Genomic DNA, 15,641 nt, shown 5'->3' with positions numbered 1-15,641 from the left:
GTTCATAACTGTTGCGTTATAAAAATTATAAACATATTTACAAAACATAAAATTATAAACATATTTACAAAACATAAAATTATAAACATATTTACAAAACATAAAAACTATAAACATATTTACAAAACATAAAAATTATAAACATATTTACAAAACATAAAAATTATAAACATATTTACAAAACATAAAAACTATAAACATATTTACAAAACATAAAAATTATAAACATATTTACAAAACATAAAAATTATAAACATATTTACAAAACATAAAAATTATAAACATATTTACAAAAATCTCCCTCTTTAACCTCCCCCCCCCCTCAGGCAACTCTTTCAATTACCCCGGAAATCTTCCCGGTTGGAACCCTCGGTATTCCCCATCGGGGCTTGGAAATGATTCACGAATACGCCTTACACAACAGGCTGGCAAAACCATCCTGTTGCCAAGGCCGAGGAACCCAAAGAGGGATAGACATAGATTCGCGTAAGCTTGAAATCTCAAGTTTGCGTTATCTATGTCTAAATTCCTCTCTAGGATTAACTCGCCCCTGAGGCGCATCGTCAATATGAGTACCATTGGTTCCAAACAAAATAATTGAAATTGTGGCCTGAGGGTTTCGCATTGAATGGTGCCCTGGATTGGTACGACAGCACACATTCTCAAGCGGTGTTGGCATAGGCATACAGATTCCGCATAGGCAGAACTGTTGCCCCTGCGCGGGGGGTGAGGAAGGAGGGGGACATTCCCCCAATCTATCGCTAGTTTGTGCCTCTGTTTGCGGTGCGTCTCCGAGGCCAGGGTGGTCGTTTTCACGTAAAACTATTTCATTAAAACATTGAATATTATCAACCATTCATATTTTAGGCTTTGCAACTAAAATTGCATGAAAGAAACATGGAAGTTTGAGACTGATTTTAATAGAAGTGTGTGCGTGTTACTTAGGGTTGGTCAATGAGCGTTTACCCTTGTTCGGCAAGCTTATTCAAAGCAAGGAGGGTATCATGAAGAGGGGTACAAGGCTGAGGTTGAGAGTTCTCGCTTTATGCATTTTGCAGCACGCGCGCGTATCTTTCACTGCCCTCACATTGGTTGAAATATGGTAACGGAGAGTAAGGTAGAGTAACCTTCTCTCACTCGGAGCGCCAGCGCTTTACCTCTCTCTCTCTCTCTCTCTCCAAATCGTGCGCGCGTCCGGGAAAGGGCACACGCTTGGGCCCTCTGTTAAATTTTACCGTAATTATAATTCAGTGTAAAATTAAAAACGAAAAGCGAGAACTCTAAAAATGCCTTGTCAAAGCCGTTAGCTTCTACTTCTCTTCTTTCTATCCTCTTCGTTTAAAGTATAGGGTCCTCGCCTGTGACGTAATTTCATTCCCCTTTCTTGTCCCCTTGCTGTTTACAGGAGTATGTCCTTTCAACGCCATATTCACTAACCCGTTAACCGGCTTTTAACCCCTACTTCTTATCCCATTTTTTCACGCAAAGACCGTGTACATAGTCGTGTTCAGTCAGAATGTTATATAGTATAGAAAGTAATACTACTGAAGTCCAATTGAACACGGCTATAAATGTCAATGGAAAGAGACACGGAAAGTCTCTGTTGTTAGACAATTAGAAAATGTCTTACTTTCTCCTAAAATGGCTTCCGTTTCCGGAATCAACCTGGCTAATCTTCGGAGAAGTCTATCTTTAGTGGTGATATCTAGACCGTCGATAACATCCTACAAAAAATGTCTTTTACCTTTGAATTTAATTCCAAATATATATATATATAATTACACGTACATCAACGGCTCTAGATATATTTTCACTAATAGACGGCCCTGCCTCGGCAGGCACTACCAAAACTGAAAATGCCCCCCTCATCGCCGGGTCTTGGGCTTGTCGCACCCTTTTTTGAGCCGGTTGGCGTCTTTCCTGGGCACCGCGACTCCTACGTTTTGTAGGAGCAGGGGTGGGCTATAAAATTTATATTTTGTCCTTTACATCATATGAAAACTAAAAAAATCGGGCTGTCATTCAAATCATGCGTGCATGCAATATTTATCCTCGGATGCTTTATAAACTTATGTTAAAATGGTCTTTAAAGAAATCTGGCCAATGAACAAATGACTTAGGCTAATTTCACGCTATGCCACGCTTGATGCGGCGGTCGCAACACTAAATGTCCCGGACCGTCAAACTGGCCTCATTTTATATTAATTTTAAAAAGTCAAAACCTAACCTCCAGCTCGGGAAGTTCTTCTGAGGAAGTATCTTCCTTGGGATCCTCATCTTGAGAATTCGAATCCTCGCTTCCTCTTTCAAATTCTTCGATGAGGTCCCGAGTTGGCTCCCCTGCCCTTCCCACAATTATTTGCATAGGCGTAGAGTTCTATAGGCCCGTGGGGCCCGAGCCCCCCCAAAAATTTTTGAAGTGGCCACGGGCCCCTCCAAAAATTTGTCATCCATAATACCGAAATTATGAAGATATTGACCTCATAAAAATAATTTTTGCGTTTCACTGACTGCAAAAAAATCATTAAAACCACTACAGAGCAGTGTTTTCCGAACAGAATAGTTTTATTTTTTTCTGTAAAATGTAAACAAGACGACCCAAGAGCTGGGCCATAATAGTAGCCACATCGTTATCTACTTAATTATTCTTACTTCAATAAATTCACTTTTGTTATAATTGAAATAGTGCGACATAAACAGAGAATTTGAAATTTACTTCTGTTATAATTGTAATAGTGCGAGATAAACAGAAAACTTGAAATTTACTTATGTTATAATTGTAATAACCCGGTTCCGAGAAGCTTTTGCTTTTAAAATTCCCCACGATTTCTTTGAATGTTGAAATAGAGGAGTGGGATTGAAAGCGTGAAATTCTTGTCGACGGGTGATAGGAATTTTAAAGGGAGATTTAACCTTCCATTTTAAGGCTATATATTAATCCTCTCTCTCGCTTGAAACATAGAGCAAATGTGAACCAAACAATGCTTAACCTTACTAGTTAAATTTAATGCAATGCTTAATCATCTCATATTAACTCTTACTTCAATGACGAACGAAATATATCACCTCACCACAATCCTATCCCATCAGCTCCATTGACTCTCCGTTCAATTAGGAAAGAAAAATTTTATATTACCGTTCAATTAGGAAAGAAAAATTTTATACTACCAAAGGCAGTTCTGAGATACTCCTACAATGCCACCGCCAACAGCGCAGGTCATACTAATGTCCACATCATACGATGTGGCTAAAAAGTGTAGTTTCTAAGAGATTTTTTTTCCATTTCGTTGAAAAAGTGAATTGGCCGGTCAAGGCAGCAGCGGCTGGCAGCCCATCCTAACCAGATTGGCTGGTTTTAATGGTTTTCACGTCAAATAAATTTAGATACTACAACAATTTCGTTGACCGCTGACACAAATAATGGAAGGAATGAGGGATGGGATTGAAAAGTGCAACTGGTCTTCTGAAAATAACGCGTTTTTAGCATGCTCTTGTCTAGTATAGTCTGAAGCCGATTAGGCTTTAGACATGAAGTACGTAACATGTGCCATTGTGCCTGGAGGAGCTACACGATGTTCTCCAAGCTCCTGGGAAAAAACCCCCTTATGCGGAGGAATATAATTCGGTAGGGCGGCTCCTTCGGATCCTTGCGATCCTTCCGCTTTAAGAACCGATTTACCAGGTACATAAATTAGGGAACTACTATAAAGACTGAATATTCTTTAGTTAAAACTATACACAATACCAAAGATTATTTGGGAGTAAGGCACGAAGATTTTATCAATCTGGGTAGCTTTTGCTTAGACTATTTAAGACGCCGTGTATCTGTTTTTTTTTACGAGGATTTTTTTCTGTTCTCGCGGCTACGTCGAGCCCAGCCGCTGGAGGCTCGGGGATCGGGATACCGCCGATACCTAGCCGAGGCTTAGTTAGTTTTCGAGTCTACTATTATTCGCAGAGCTATTTTTCTGTTGAAATTATAAAAATTCTTATAATATTTAGTTGAAGACTTATTAAATGACTGGAAAATTTTCGAAACTTGAGCTTTAAAACGTTGAATATAATATAACGACTAACGAACGATACCGCAAATTTGCCTTTCAAGCTTCCCGGTTATGTCGCCGGCGAGGTCGAGTCGAGGTCCCATGCAAGAAAATAGTAATAGCCGTCGCCGATTGGTCTGGCATTAAAGAGGCTATCTACGGTTAGGGGACTTATGATTGGTTAAAAGCTTTTTTGTTCGTCTGTTTAGTTTTTAATTCGGGAATGTCATGAAATATATGGCCAAAGCTATTTAAAATTGGGACTTACGTACTTCATGTGTGAAGCATAATCCGCTTTTGGAATAGTGCGACGAATGTAAGGCCAGGGATACTAGTTGCTTTAAGAGGAATTCGAAGGGAGACGGAAATTGCAACAGAGTTATCGGCGTGTCATGCGCAGTACAATCTACCGGACTTCTAGATTTTAGTGCAAATCAAAGCCGAATCAAGGATGATGGCGGGAGGATGCGAAATCTGAGAGAAATAGGCGCGCTGTGGAACGGCTTAGGTCCGGTGGAACGCAATAAATGGGGGAAATACTCGGAATAGGAATTCAATTTGTCCTTGATAGGGAAAAACAAGACGGCGCGCATTATATATCACTGTTAAAAAACCCTCTGCCGCAGTCTCGTCTGAACGCACGTGAAAGGCTCGGGTTGATATTCCCTCTTTAAACATCTAGTATCCCTGGTAAGGCGCGGCGCTGGTAAAACTCCATAGAGTTGATAAACAATTTTCAAAATGTTTTTCGAGGCACAAGTATAAATTAGTCTTATGGGTTAAGTCGCTCTCATGGTTTTCTAAGTTGGTGATTTTCCCGAGTTTTGAAAGTGGTCTCGAAATTTTTGTAAGGATTTTTACATTCGCATTGTAATGCGCAAATAAGAATAAATTTATTTTAAAACGGCCTAGATTATCTTTAGAGGAAAAGATAGTACATGGATATACTTAATAAATATACTATATAATGTAGTATATATAAATTTAGAACTTAATTTTCGTTAGGAATTTATTTACATCAGATGTATGCATCATGCATGATGCTATCTATGTATTGGTCCAGGCCGGTTGGGCCGGGCCCCACCAAACATTTTCGAAACTCTACGCCTATGATTATTTGGGGGTCTGGGGCGCGGGAGGTGCTAGGTCTTTGCTCGTTTGTGCAAACTAGCACCTTTTTGCCCACAAACCCGCAGCTACATCTATCGGTGCACTCGACACCATTTGCCCTACATGGGCACCCTAGGCGCCCATGGGCTCGAGTACACACGGACCGACACGAACAACAACTTGAAAACGGGTCGGCTGAACCCGATTTCATTGCAATTGGGAAGTCTTCCATTTTTTTGAACGTTCTACTATCAGGAACACAAGTTTTAAAATGAAATGAAATGGTAGAGTGTTGGTTATGCCTGATTCGGCCGTGGGAAAAAGTGAAGCGAGCAATTTTAGCATGTTGGCGTTAAAATCAAAGGGGGTGATCACTTTTGGTTTCGTGCCTAATAACCAATGGATAAGGAAAAAGTAATCGGTGTAGACGCTGTACCTTTTACTACAATATAAGGATTATGCTTAACCTTTAAAGGGAGGTTGAAGTAGAAAATGAAGTTGTTTTTTATAGATTCTTCTACTAATTATAAGACCAGTCTTTATTGTGTAACATTCGGGAAATACTCCCGAGTCATTTTAAAATTAAAATGAGGTTCAGGTTTTAAGGATAATTTTAAATAAGGACGTCCGACCAATCGCGTAACGCCCTGCCTTTTTGTTAACAAAATTCTCGTGTCACGCGCCATGTCTCGCGCCACGATTGTCACGTCGCGCGCAAATTTTATCAAATCTCGTGATAAATTTCATTCGACACGGAACGTGTCACGAGAATTTTGTTAACAGAAAGGCAGGGCGTTACGCGATTGGTCGGACGTCCTTATTTAAAATTATCCTTAAAACCTGAACCTAATTTTAACTTTAAAATTTTTCTGATATATTTCCTAAATGTTTCACTATGAAGACTGGTCTTATAATTTGTACAAGAATCAATAAAAAAATCACTTGATTTTCTACTTCACCCTCCCTTTTTGAGTGGCGTGCACTTGATAGCGCTAATATCCTTACATATAATACCTTTGAACACGAAATCTGATAGTGATTAGCCCCTCGATATAATTATAGTCAGGCTTATCAGCTCCTCTTGTTGGTTGCCCCAAGTTTTTATTGTTGTGCTAAAAGCATTCACTTGGTTATTTTGTATACGAGAAGCTATGGGAAACCTTTTACTTTTAGAAGTACAGGATGGTTGCAATTTAGGGGGGGGGGTTACAGAGTCAGGACCAATAAACTTATTGACTCAAGGGACAGATAAGGAGATTGGTTAAAGAATTTTTAGGTTTCCGATGCTTTTGAAATGAAAGCAATGTCTTTTTACTGTTTTTCTACTACAAATTTGTCATAGCGTTGATGTTGGGTAAAAAACTGAAGAAGTACAGTCAAAACAAAACTGGCGACTTCAGTTACGGTTTTAATATCCATTAAAAGCACTCAAAACCGTTTAAAACCCATGATTATTAAAATTATATTAAAAATCTAATGATATTAATAACTTCGAAGACATAGCACTGAAAAGAAAATCCTACAACGAAAGCTTAGATTTATTGTAGTGTGTGTAGAGTGTAGAAAGAAATTCAGGTGTACAATTATTTTGGGAGTGTCCATCACCTCGTTATTTGTCTCTGAACGACTGCTTATCATTTATGTGGTTGACAAATGCACGCGATTACATGGTTATTGCAATCGTAAAGGGGACTGGTAAAAGAGACAGTTTTGATAGTTCAAAAATCGTGGCACGAGGACGGTTTCGAAGTTAAATATAAAGCTCGGGTTCTAAAAGTAGTTGCGAAACGTATCTTTTACTAGTTTGCACAAGTGTAGAATGATTTTTAAACTCGTCTTAGAAATGAATAATTTCGCATTTTTTATAGTCCCGTATATGAGTATATATTGTCCCTGACTTCCACTAGAACCAGTTTTTGTATGCATATACATGTATAGAAAGCCTTCTCTCACTGAGGGGTGATTCGATACGGTGGGGTTCCTTTCTAAATTACAAAGACATGAGGTACACGTTCAATAGACCCGTAAGTTGATGGATTTATTTCTTTTTTATGGCAAATTAAAACTGAAATTGGTTACTGCGAGGGTTTATTTCTGATTGTGTTGATTTTCTACGATTTACGGAAAGAGAAAAAATGTAAGCTAAACTAGAAATGGCACCTTATAGTGTCGTGGTCACTGTATTTTGCGTGTATTGAATTGGGCATGGATTTCTCAAGACTATGTGGCACTCTTCGTAACTGTATAGTGTATGCGAGCCAATGTATAGAGTAGAGAGAGGATTAGACGGTGTATCCCTCCCTCTAGGCGCGCTTTTGTAAGAGGGGATACAGTACGCGCCTGGTAGGGGGATGACACTGAGCTAAGAGATAGAAGGTTATGACGTTTGCATACGTCACACCCTTTTATCTCTTAGCTCAGTGTAATCCCCCTACTGGGCGCGCAAAGTAGTCCATACAAGAGCGCGACCAGAGGGAGGGATACACCGTCTACACCCCCTCTACCGCTAGTCCGTTACTAGTCTATAGCCTTAGATCGTTGTTGGGTGATGTACAACCTTAGCACATTGGAAAGCACACGGACTAATGCAAAATGATTTTTGCCTTGTTTGAGAATGATAAAATAAAGGGTCTAGATAAAATTCATCCCCTCTCACCTTTAGAGAAAACGATGTATAGACATGGAGACCGGGGAGTTCTCGCTAGCAAGCATATATCATTATTATTAAATTGGGCATGAAATTGTTTTTCATTTTTTGAAGCCAGCTGTTGATGTTTTCTGGAAGAGGACACAAAAAGAAACTTTCGAAGAATTGTCGGGAAAAGAACTTGTAGTAGCTGGAGATGGAAGGATGGACAGTCCAGGGCATTCCGCCATGTTTTGCACGTACACTTTGGCAGATACTGAATCAAAGAAAATCATAGCTATATCCAACAAAGACGTTCGACACGCTGAAGGGAAAAGCCCGAACATGGAGCTCCTGGCTTTCAAAGGTGCTTCCAAAGAGGTTCTGGAGCTTGGCGCCCAACACAATGTCAAAGTGCTGGAAGTCGTCACAGATGCTCATTCGGCAATTTCAGCTGAGCTAAGTTAGTTTGAAGCACGACATTAACGTTTGGCGATTTTAGAATGCATGGTATATTTATGAAAAAATTTTTATTTGCGACTATTCGTAGGGAAGGAGGATTCTTGTTTGCCAGGTGTAAAACACTCGTGGGACACGTGGCATGGTGGCAAAATAATATTAAAGAGATTGAACGAAGTAAATATGTTTCCATTTTTAAATCTCTTGTCACACCCTTTATCAAGTGAATGAAACAGAACGTGTTTCATGTAGATTGGACTGAAATCTAAAGAACATAGAGATTTATGTCACTGGGCTCCTCTACTACGTAATCATTTCTGGTGGTGCTCCAAAAATTGTCAAGGACAGGTCTTCACTATGAAGGTATTGTGCTATGATTACCTTGAATGAATCTTGAAGAACAGGTGGTCATTTGAAATCCAATTATTTATAGAGTTTGTGGTTGACTTGTCTCCACCATGTTATCAACGAGCATGAGTGGCACTTGGAGATAGGCATGTTCAATCATTGCGACCATGAACCTTTAACTGAAGAGCAGCTGGAAAAACACCCCTGGTTACAAGCCAACTCTCCCACTTTCTTAAAATTAAGAAGCGAAGTTATGAGGAAGTACCTCTTGAAAAATATGGGATACTTCACTAACTTTAGGTATGCGTGAGTACATAGAGAGATGAACTGTACCACCATTCATCACGCGCAAATCTTGTTTGTTACAGGCACACAGGCTTTCTCGAAAGTTACCACAGTCTAATTCTAATGTATGCCCCAAAAAGAATCGCTTTTGGGTATGTCTAACTTTGTTTCCATCGTTTACCTTGTTGACATAGTAATTTTTGTCTGTGATGTAGCTACTGGGGATACCAACTAAGGATTAAATTAGCCGCCATAGACCACAACAAGCACTGTGGAAGGCCTCGGGCTTATAGACAAGATGGACAGCCAAAGTAAAATTTCATTAATATACTTATTATAGCCTATGTGTTTGTGAAATAAGCATAACGGTCATAAATGTGTGGATTCCAGAGATACACGTGCCTACAGTAAACGAACGAAGGCGTGGTACATTGTGCCAATATATGAGAAGAAAAAATATTCTTATATTCCGGAATTAATGCGGATCATTTTCGAACAGAGGGAAAACTTCAAGGTAAAAATAAAATCTGTTCTTTTTCAGCTATAAATTTATTATGATTTCTAGGGGTCATTGAAACAAAAAGTACCATTGGATGCTGATCACCCGTTAAGGATTTCCAAAACCAGAGGAATGGTAGAAGCCCCTTCAAAGGAGGAATTAAGAGAGAAACAGATATCTCGATTTTAAATAATAAGTAATAACTAAATTTCTTGGGAAATGACCGCAAAGCGACCCCCCACCACCCTAATAACTCGTAAGTCATAGGAAGGGGAATTTGCGGTCATCGTGCACTGTCAGTCCTTGAAGGGAAATGAAATCACTTTTCTAATGTCAAAAATAAACTTCAGCAATCCACGAAATAAGAGGTTTCGAGAGTTGGAATGCTGAGGAATCAACGCTTATTAGGCTTGGGATCCTAGACATAAGAGACCCGACAAAGGCTTGGGATCCTAGACATAAGAGACCCAACAAAGGCTTGGGATCCTGGACATAAGAGACCCAACAAAGGCTTGGGATCCTACACATAAGACACCTGAAAAATCCATCACCACCCTCTTCTTTGGACCAACGTTAGTCGTCCCCATCACCAACGGGTAGGTAAGATGGCGCCTACATGACACAATCACTGCTATTTAGTATCAGCTCTGGCTTGATATGGATGGCCTGAAACTGACGAAACAGTTTGTTGATGGTCCTTGCAGGTCTTGAGCTAGGGACCTTGTAATGGATGCACCGAGATGGCGTCATTTGGCATTAGTGACCTTTCATCCCGCATATACCCGCTTAGTCGGTATCAGTTAGGGGCGGCATGGTTTGGGCTGACTTGGCGGTATACCGATGTCTCCTTGGTCACTTAGATGGACAACACATCACCATACGATAAAGGACTTCAACCGTTGAAATAAAAGAGAACCAAAGCACGTAACGTATTATTACTTATTAGACTCTAGACTTGGCCTTAATACATCAGTTCATATATCTTGTTTTATAACCCTCATACTTAATGACATCGGAGGAGAGGTTCCTCAGTATCACCACCATGAAGGGGCCGGATACCTTCCCGCAATTGGAAGCGCCTGAGGAGTTATCCACATCGGAGGTATCAGACTATCAGCGTGGAAGAACCTGCATACCAATGTACCGTTACCATATCTGGATGAGGAATGTACCGAACGCCCTGGAAGCGGAGTCAACATGATGCGCCAGTATCGAACGAGAAGCCTAAGTTCCTGTGCCACAAGCAACCAAGATAGAACCCGAGTCGTATTGTATCTTAAGCGATACAGGCTCGAGAAGAGATGCTGTAAAGGAGTTTTCCTCCGCGGTCTAACCCGGTTTCTCCTTTCCATAAAAACTTGTAGTGGTTAATGGTACTAGTTAGTATGCTGTGGCATAGGGGCTAGCCACCAGCCCTCTATGCAATGTAAAGGGACCCACCCTAAAACAAGCCACAGGCTTGTTTTAGAAATCCCTTCATAGACAAAGCCTAGTTATTATTATTAGTCCATCAGAACATATATATCAACCAATTTTTAAATTTAAATTAAATACAAAATTTTACTTCCTAATTTTAACCTACTACTATTTTGTTTAATAATTATATATTTGTTATGCCTAATAGGATTATCGATTGTAACATTTTATATTTCTGTATAATTATCATATGTGAATGTGTTTGGGGAACAAGTAACGAACGCCGCCACGAGGCGTCGTTTTCCCTTGTGACCTTTGATCCCGAATATACGCGCTTAGTCGGCCTAGTCACTTTTCATTTAGGTGCGGCATGGTTTGGGCTTAGTTGGCGGTATACGGGTGTCTCTCACTTAGATGGAAAACTGTTGGAATAAAAGAACTAAAGGACGTAACGTATTATTTAATTATTAATTAATGGACTCTATAGTAGTAAGATGTTTTCTCTGGCCCGCTAACTAGCTTTAATGTACGGATTGTAGGATTTGGTCTGTTACAGCCTTACTGGGCTCAGCAGATGGGATATTAGGCTTAATAGACACCTGCGTTTGATAGACGTTGATACTCATTCTTTCTCCTCTTTGCTGCAGCTACAGTGAGGGTGCACAATATGTATTTGGCATCAGTGGTGGGACGTGACTCCTCCCACAATAATAATGATTATAATTAAAGGGTTCCACATCCACAAGTCGCTTGGTAGGGATGAAATGACACTACCTAGCTTAAACCGCACTAACCGCACTAGGTGAAAGTAGCGCCATTGTCGCGGAGCAAGATTTTTCCAGTGGAAAGTATATAAAAGGAATTGCCGACCGACTTGTGCAAAGTGATAGTCTTCGGCACATATCAAAATACATTTCCACTGCATATTTCGAGTTTCTATTTTAGAATCAGATACCGCGGTGAACTTCTTGCTAGGTTTTATAATAATTTTGAAATTTGAATTTGTTTATTGCGTGCGTAACAACATACATAAATGTACTTTTCATAGTTATACACGCGTTAAATTATATTAATTTAAAATATTTACAAGCTAACAATTATATCTCTTTCCTTTTAAGACAAAAGTTATTCATTAGATAAATAGAAGAATTATATAAAGTTTTAAAATCCTATATCTTTGACTTTCAGAAGAATCGTCAATAAAATGTGAAAATAATAAAAATGTTAAGAATGTTAAAATTTAAGTTTTTAACAATCATGTCCGTGTCTAGCCTTCCAATAGGTATTTACTACTTATTTAAAATCTAATATAGATCATTAGTGGCATTATAGATAATAATAATAATAATAGGCTTTTTATTGGAACAATCATTAAGGTGGAGTCCTTATTTACAATGATGTCCAGAGTTAATTTAATAAATAAAAGTAATAGATAATAACTTAGATTAAAAGTATAGAGCCTGTTAACAGATAATTGCAGCCTCATTGGTAAAAGTAGTAGTTGTAGTCCGTGGTATTTATATTTGTGACTTCCGTCGCGGAGGAGTATTTTCGAGTATTGGATATAAATGTATGTATATTTTTGAAAGTAATTGGTTTATTTGTTCACTTTGTTTATATATTGGAAACACTAAGTTGTCCCTTTGATTACGTGTGGCAGAATTGGGCTCAAACATGTTTATTTGCTATTACAATTATGAAACTAAATTAGTCAAACGCAAAGGTGAATCTATTTCTTTTCAACGTCAATAAACGATCAATGTATTGTATTTGTGGTTTATCATTATAATAAGCACACAGTAAGACCAAGTGTAAGTCACTGAACTAAATTAAATACTTACTAAAATAGGACGAATGCATTTCAATATCGTGGCTATGTAGGATCACATCCGCAAACCAAAATTTTGGAATAAAAAGAGTATAAAACAAGCGTTCAATATAAAACTATTTTATTTTTTTTTCCCGAGGGACTGAAAATTCTCAAATAAAGAAGAATAAACACCTTCATTTGAGTTTAGACCATCTAAATAATCAAAATCAAACCACCCTTTCACAGTGTGAAGTCTTAGAATAATAAACAACCCGCGCCTTCAAACCGTCGTCTGCTCTAAATCTAAGCTGTTAAATGGCAAATATTTGGCCAGCACTGGTACCAAAAAATGGTCTGATCATAAACCAACCTTAAAAATTATAGGTGGCAGCACATTCTCTGATTTTTTTGAAGCTGTTCGGGCAAGTACAACTCTAGGGGCGAATCGTGAGCAGATTTCCGCTTTAATCTTTCATTATAAATAGTCTAAAAACTAAAAATATTTTTTTAAAAACAAACTATGACGCTTTATTAGGGAACAACTAGCAAGTAATCGGAATAAAAATAATATAAATATTCAAAATAACACAAGGTTTTGATATGAAAATTATTTTTGATGTTAACTAATAATATAAAATATAAATTGACAAAATTTTTATCAATTAAACTTAATAACAAAATCAACGAAACATTGTGTCTTTTTATGTTCAGTCTGAACTGTTGCAACTGATATTTCGTGGCAGCAAAACTGAGAATAATTAAGTTTACAATGAAAATTTTCAGAATTGGTGGTGGGAAGGCTAAGTATAAAGATTGGTGCCTCGTCCCCACTAGCAAAAACTAGTCAGGCCGACACCAATCGGTCAGAAGTGTTATCGGACTGTCTGTCGACCATACTTCATGTCCGAGCCATTGAGTAGTCAAGGTGAACTTGAATAATAATAACACGGCCTTCAAGCCGACTCAAAACTAACTAGTCGAAGAGCAGTTAGAAAACTAGATGCCGTCACTAAACCGACTAATAATATTAAGCCGGTTTAGTGACACGCATCTACCTTTTCGAACTGGGGCTCGACTAATTATGAGAGAGCGGTAGCTCTCTTAGATAAGACTTCAGACTGCCATTAATGTATAAGGGGTTTTTTGATTTGATGTAACCTTTTTCGTGTTATGTTTACAATTTTTAAAAATCCTCTGAACTAATATTTGGATCCTTAATATGTGGTTAAAATTTCAAAATGATACACCCAATACTTTTTTTTTATAAAAAATAAAGTTGCTAAGGGTGGTTTTCATTTCCATAAAATTAATCAGTGTTTTTGGTGAAAACATTCAAATTTTCCCTTACAAATAACATGGGAGTTTTTCTCCATTTTACCGCCATCGTTTTAAAATGTAATATTCGTTTGTTACGTTTGGGAACGGTTTTATATCCAAATATAAACCTTTTCTAGGAGCAAATTTAAGGTTTTTGAGAAAAAGTCACGGAGAGGTTCAATTTTCGACGTGGGTGTGTGTGTGTGTCTGTGTGTGTGTCTGTCACCGCGTTCGCAGTTGGCAAGTCGAAGCAAACGTGTTCGCAATTTCCGGACCGTGCTCGCAGTACACAGAAATTCGGAAAATTTTACTTCATTGCTTTATCCATCTTATTTGAAGCCAGTCATTAACTATTCGTTACACCTTCATCTGCTGGCTAACCGCCTATTCTTTCACTAAATACCAATCGGTATTTATTAGCTTTTAACAACAACACCATGTACTAGTCTTTTGTGTATACCACATACACACCAAGCTATCCTTATTTGTTTCTAACACCACCATCTACTGGTCATTCGTCTATACCACATAGACACCAATCTGCAACATTGGCTTCTAACACCACCATCTACTGGTCTTTCGTCTATACCACATAGACACCAATCTGTAACATTGGCTTCTACTCCATCATCGTTGGGCTTAAGATGTACGCGGCGAGCAGCTAGGGTTACGAGAAACGTCTAGCCTTCCAATGGCAGGGCTTCCACCAAAGTTTCACGCAATTGCGCATTTTCTTATCGTTTTATGTGAATCAATCGCCTTATATACCCTAAATTTACAAAATTTCTGATATACGTGTTCCCTAGAAGTATAACGTTAAATATAGCTATGTTTAAAATTATTTTAGGAATTAAGTTTCTTAAACCAACTTAACTATAATTAACGTAAAATACTGACGATTAAAATAATTAATATCAGTTATATTTATTTAATTATTTAAGATTAACTTCTTTCTATGTAATGACACAAGTGAGGGTTTACATAGAACGAGTAATGAAGATTGCATCTGAATCGAAACACTACACGAATATCAAAGTTAATATAAAGCGAGTAGGATGAAAAGATCTCTTACAAAACGATAACATTTTTTTTGCAGAATATTAAATGGAAATAGTTTAAATATTTTTCGGCATTACGATTCTTTAAGTACATGTGTAGCTATAAAGCTCTGTTTCATCTCAATATTCCAAGAACATCTTTTATATTAACATTTCAAATTTGGTGTTTACTTTTTACCTCTCCGAGTGACGTATGTCACGGAGAGGTTCTAATTTCGACGTGTCTGTGTGTGTGTCTGTCTGTCTGTCTGTCTGTCTGTTGTTATTGACTTACACCCCAGGGGACCGCGTTCGCAGTTTGAAAATCGGAGCAAACGTGTTCTCAATTTCCGGAAATTTCGGAAATTGTATTACACTTGCAGGCTATTAATCCATTGCCTGTCTAACAGCACCAGCCTCTGGTCTTTGTCCATCCCACATGGACACCAGTCTGTACACACTGGCTTCTAATCACCACCCTCTTATGGTCTTTGTCCATCCCACATGGACACCAGTCTGTACTTACTGGCTTCTAACACCACCATCTTCTGGTCTTTGTTTTTGTCCATCCCACATGGACACCAGTCTGTACACACTGGCTTCAACTCCATCATCATCCTTAAGGTTAAGACATACGCGGCGATCGGCCAGGGTTACGAGAAACGTCCGGCCTCCCAATGGTGGGGCTTCC

General features: G+C 38.5%; 1 protein-coding gene and 1 long non-coding RNA gene across 2 annotated transcripts; both read left to right on the top strand.

The window, feature by feature from the left end:
• Positions 1-7,306: 7,306 nt before the first annotated feature.
• Positions 7,307-8,896, top strand: LOC149663522 (uncharacterized). The gene is made up of 5 exons (XM_089841881.1): positions 7,307-7,333; positions 7,915-8,242; positions 8,330-8,415; positions 8,491-8,601; positions 8,672-8,896. Exons 1-5 carry the CDS (start codon positions 7,307-7,309, stop codon positions 8,894-8,896), a joined length of 777 nt encoding a protein of 258 aa, XP_089698007.1.
• Positions 8,897-8,991: 95 nt separating this feature from the next.
• Positions 8,992-9,450, top strand: LOC149663521 (uncharacterized). Its single transcript, XR_016368420.1, has 3 exons — positions 8,992-9,182; positions 9,262-9,385; positions 9,437-9,450. It is a non-coding gene; the product is annotated as an uncharacterized LOC149663521 (long non-coding RNA).
• Positions 9,451-15,641: the final 6,191 nt, after the last annotated feature.

Source organism: Phalangium opilio, unplaced genomic scaffold, assembly GCF_054372755.1.
Source record: "Phalangium opilio isolate 3A_F unplaced genomic scaffold, DU_Popi_V2 ptg000061l_1, whole genome shotgun sequence".
Taxonomy (NCBI): domain Eukaryota; kingdom Metazoa; phylum Arthropoda; class Arachnida; order Opiliones; family Phalangiidae; genus Phalangium; species Phalangium opilio.
The sequence above is the reverse complement of the archived record's forward strand: the minus strand, read 5'-3'. Positions and strand labels throughout refer to the sequence as shown.

Bases quoted from the DNA above. Each gene is read 5' to 3' on its own strand.
- LOC149663522 (XM_089841881.1), top strand. From the start codon at position 7,307: ATGGCACCTTATAGTGTCGTGGTCACT. The intron at 8,243-8,329 runs GTTAGTTTGAAG...GACTATTCGTAG, and splicing joins GGCAATTTCAGCTGAGCTAA to GGAAGGAGGATTCTTGTTTG. The intron at 8,602-8,671 runs GTATTGTGCTAT...AATTATTTATAG, and splicing joins GACAGGTCTTCACTATGAAG to AGTTTGTGGTTGACTTGTCT.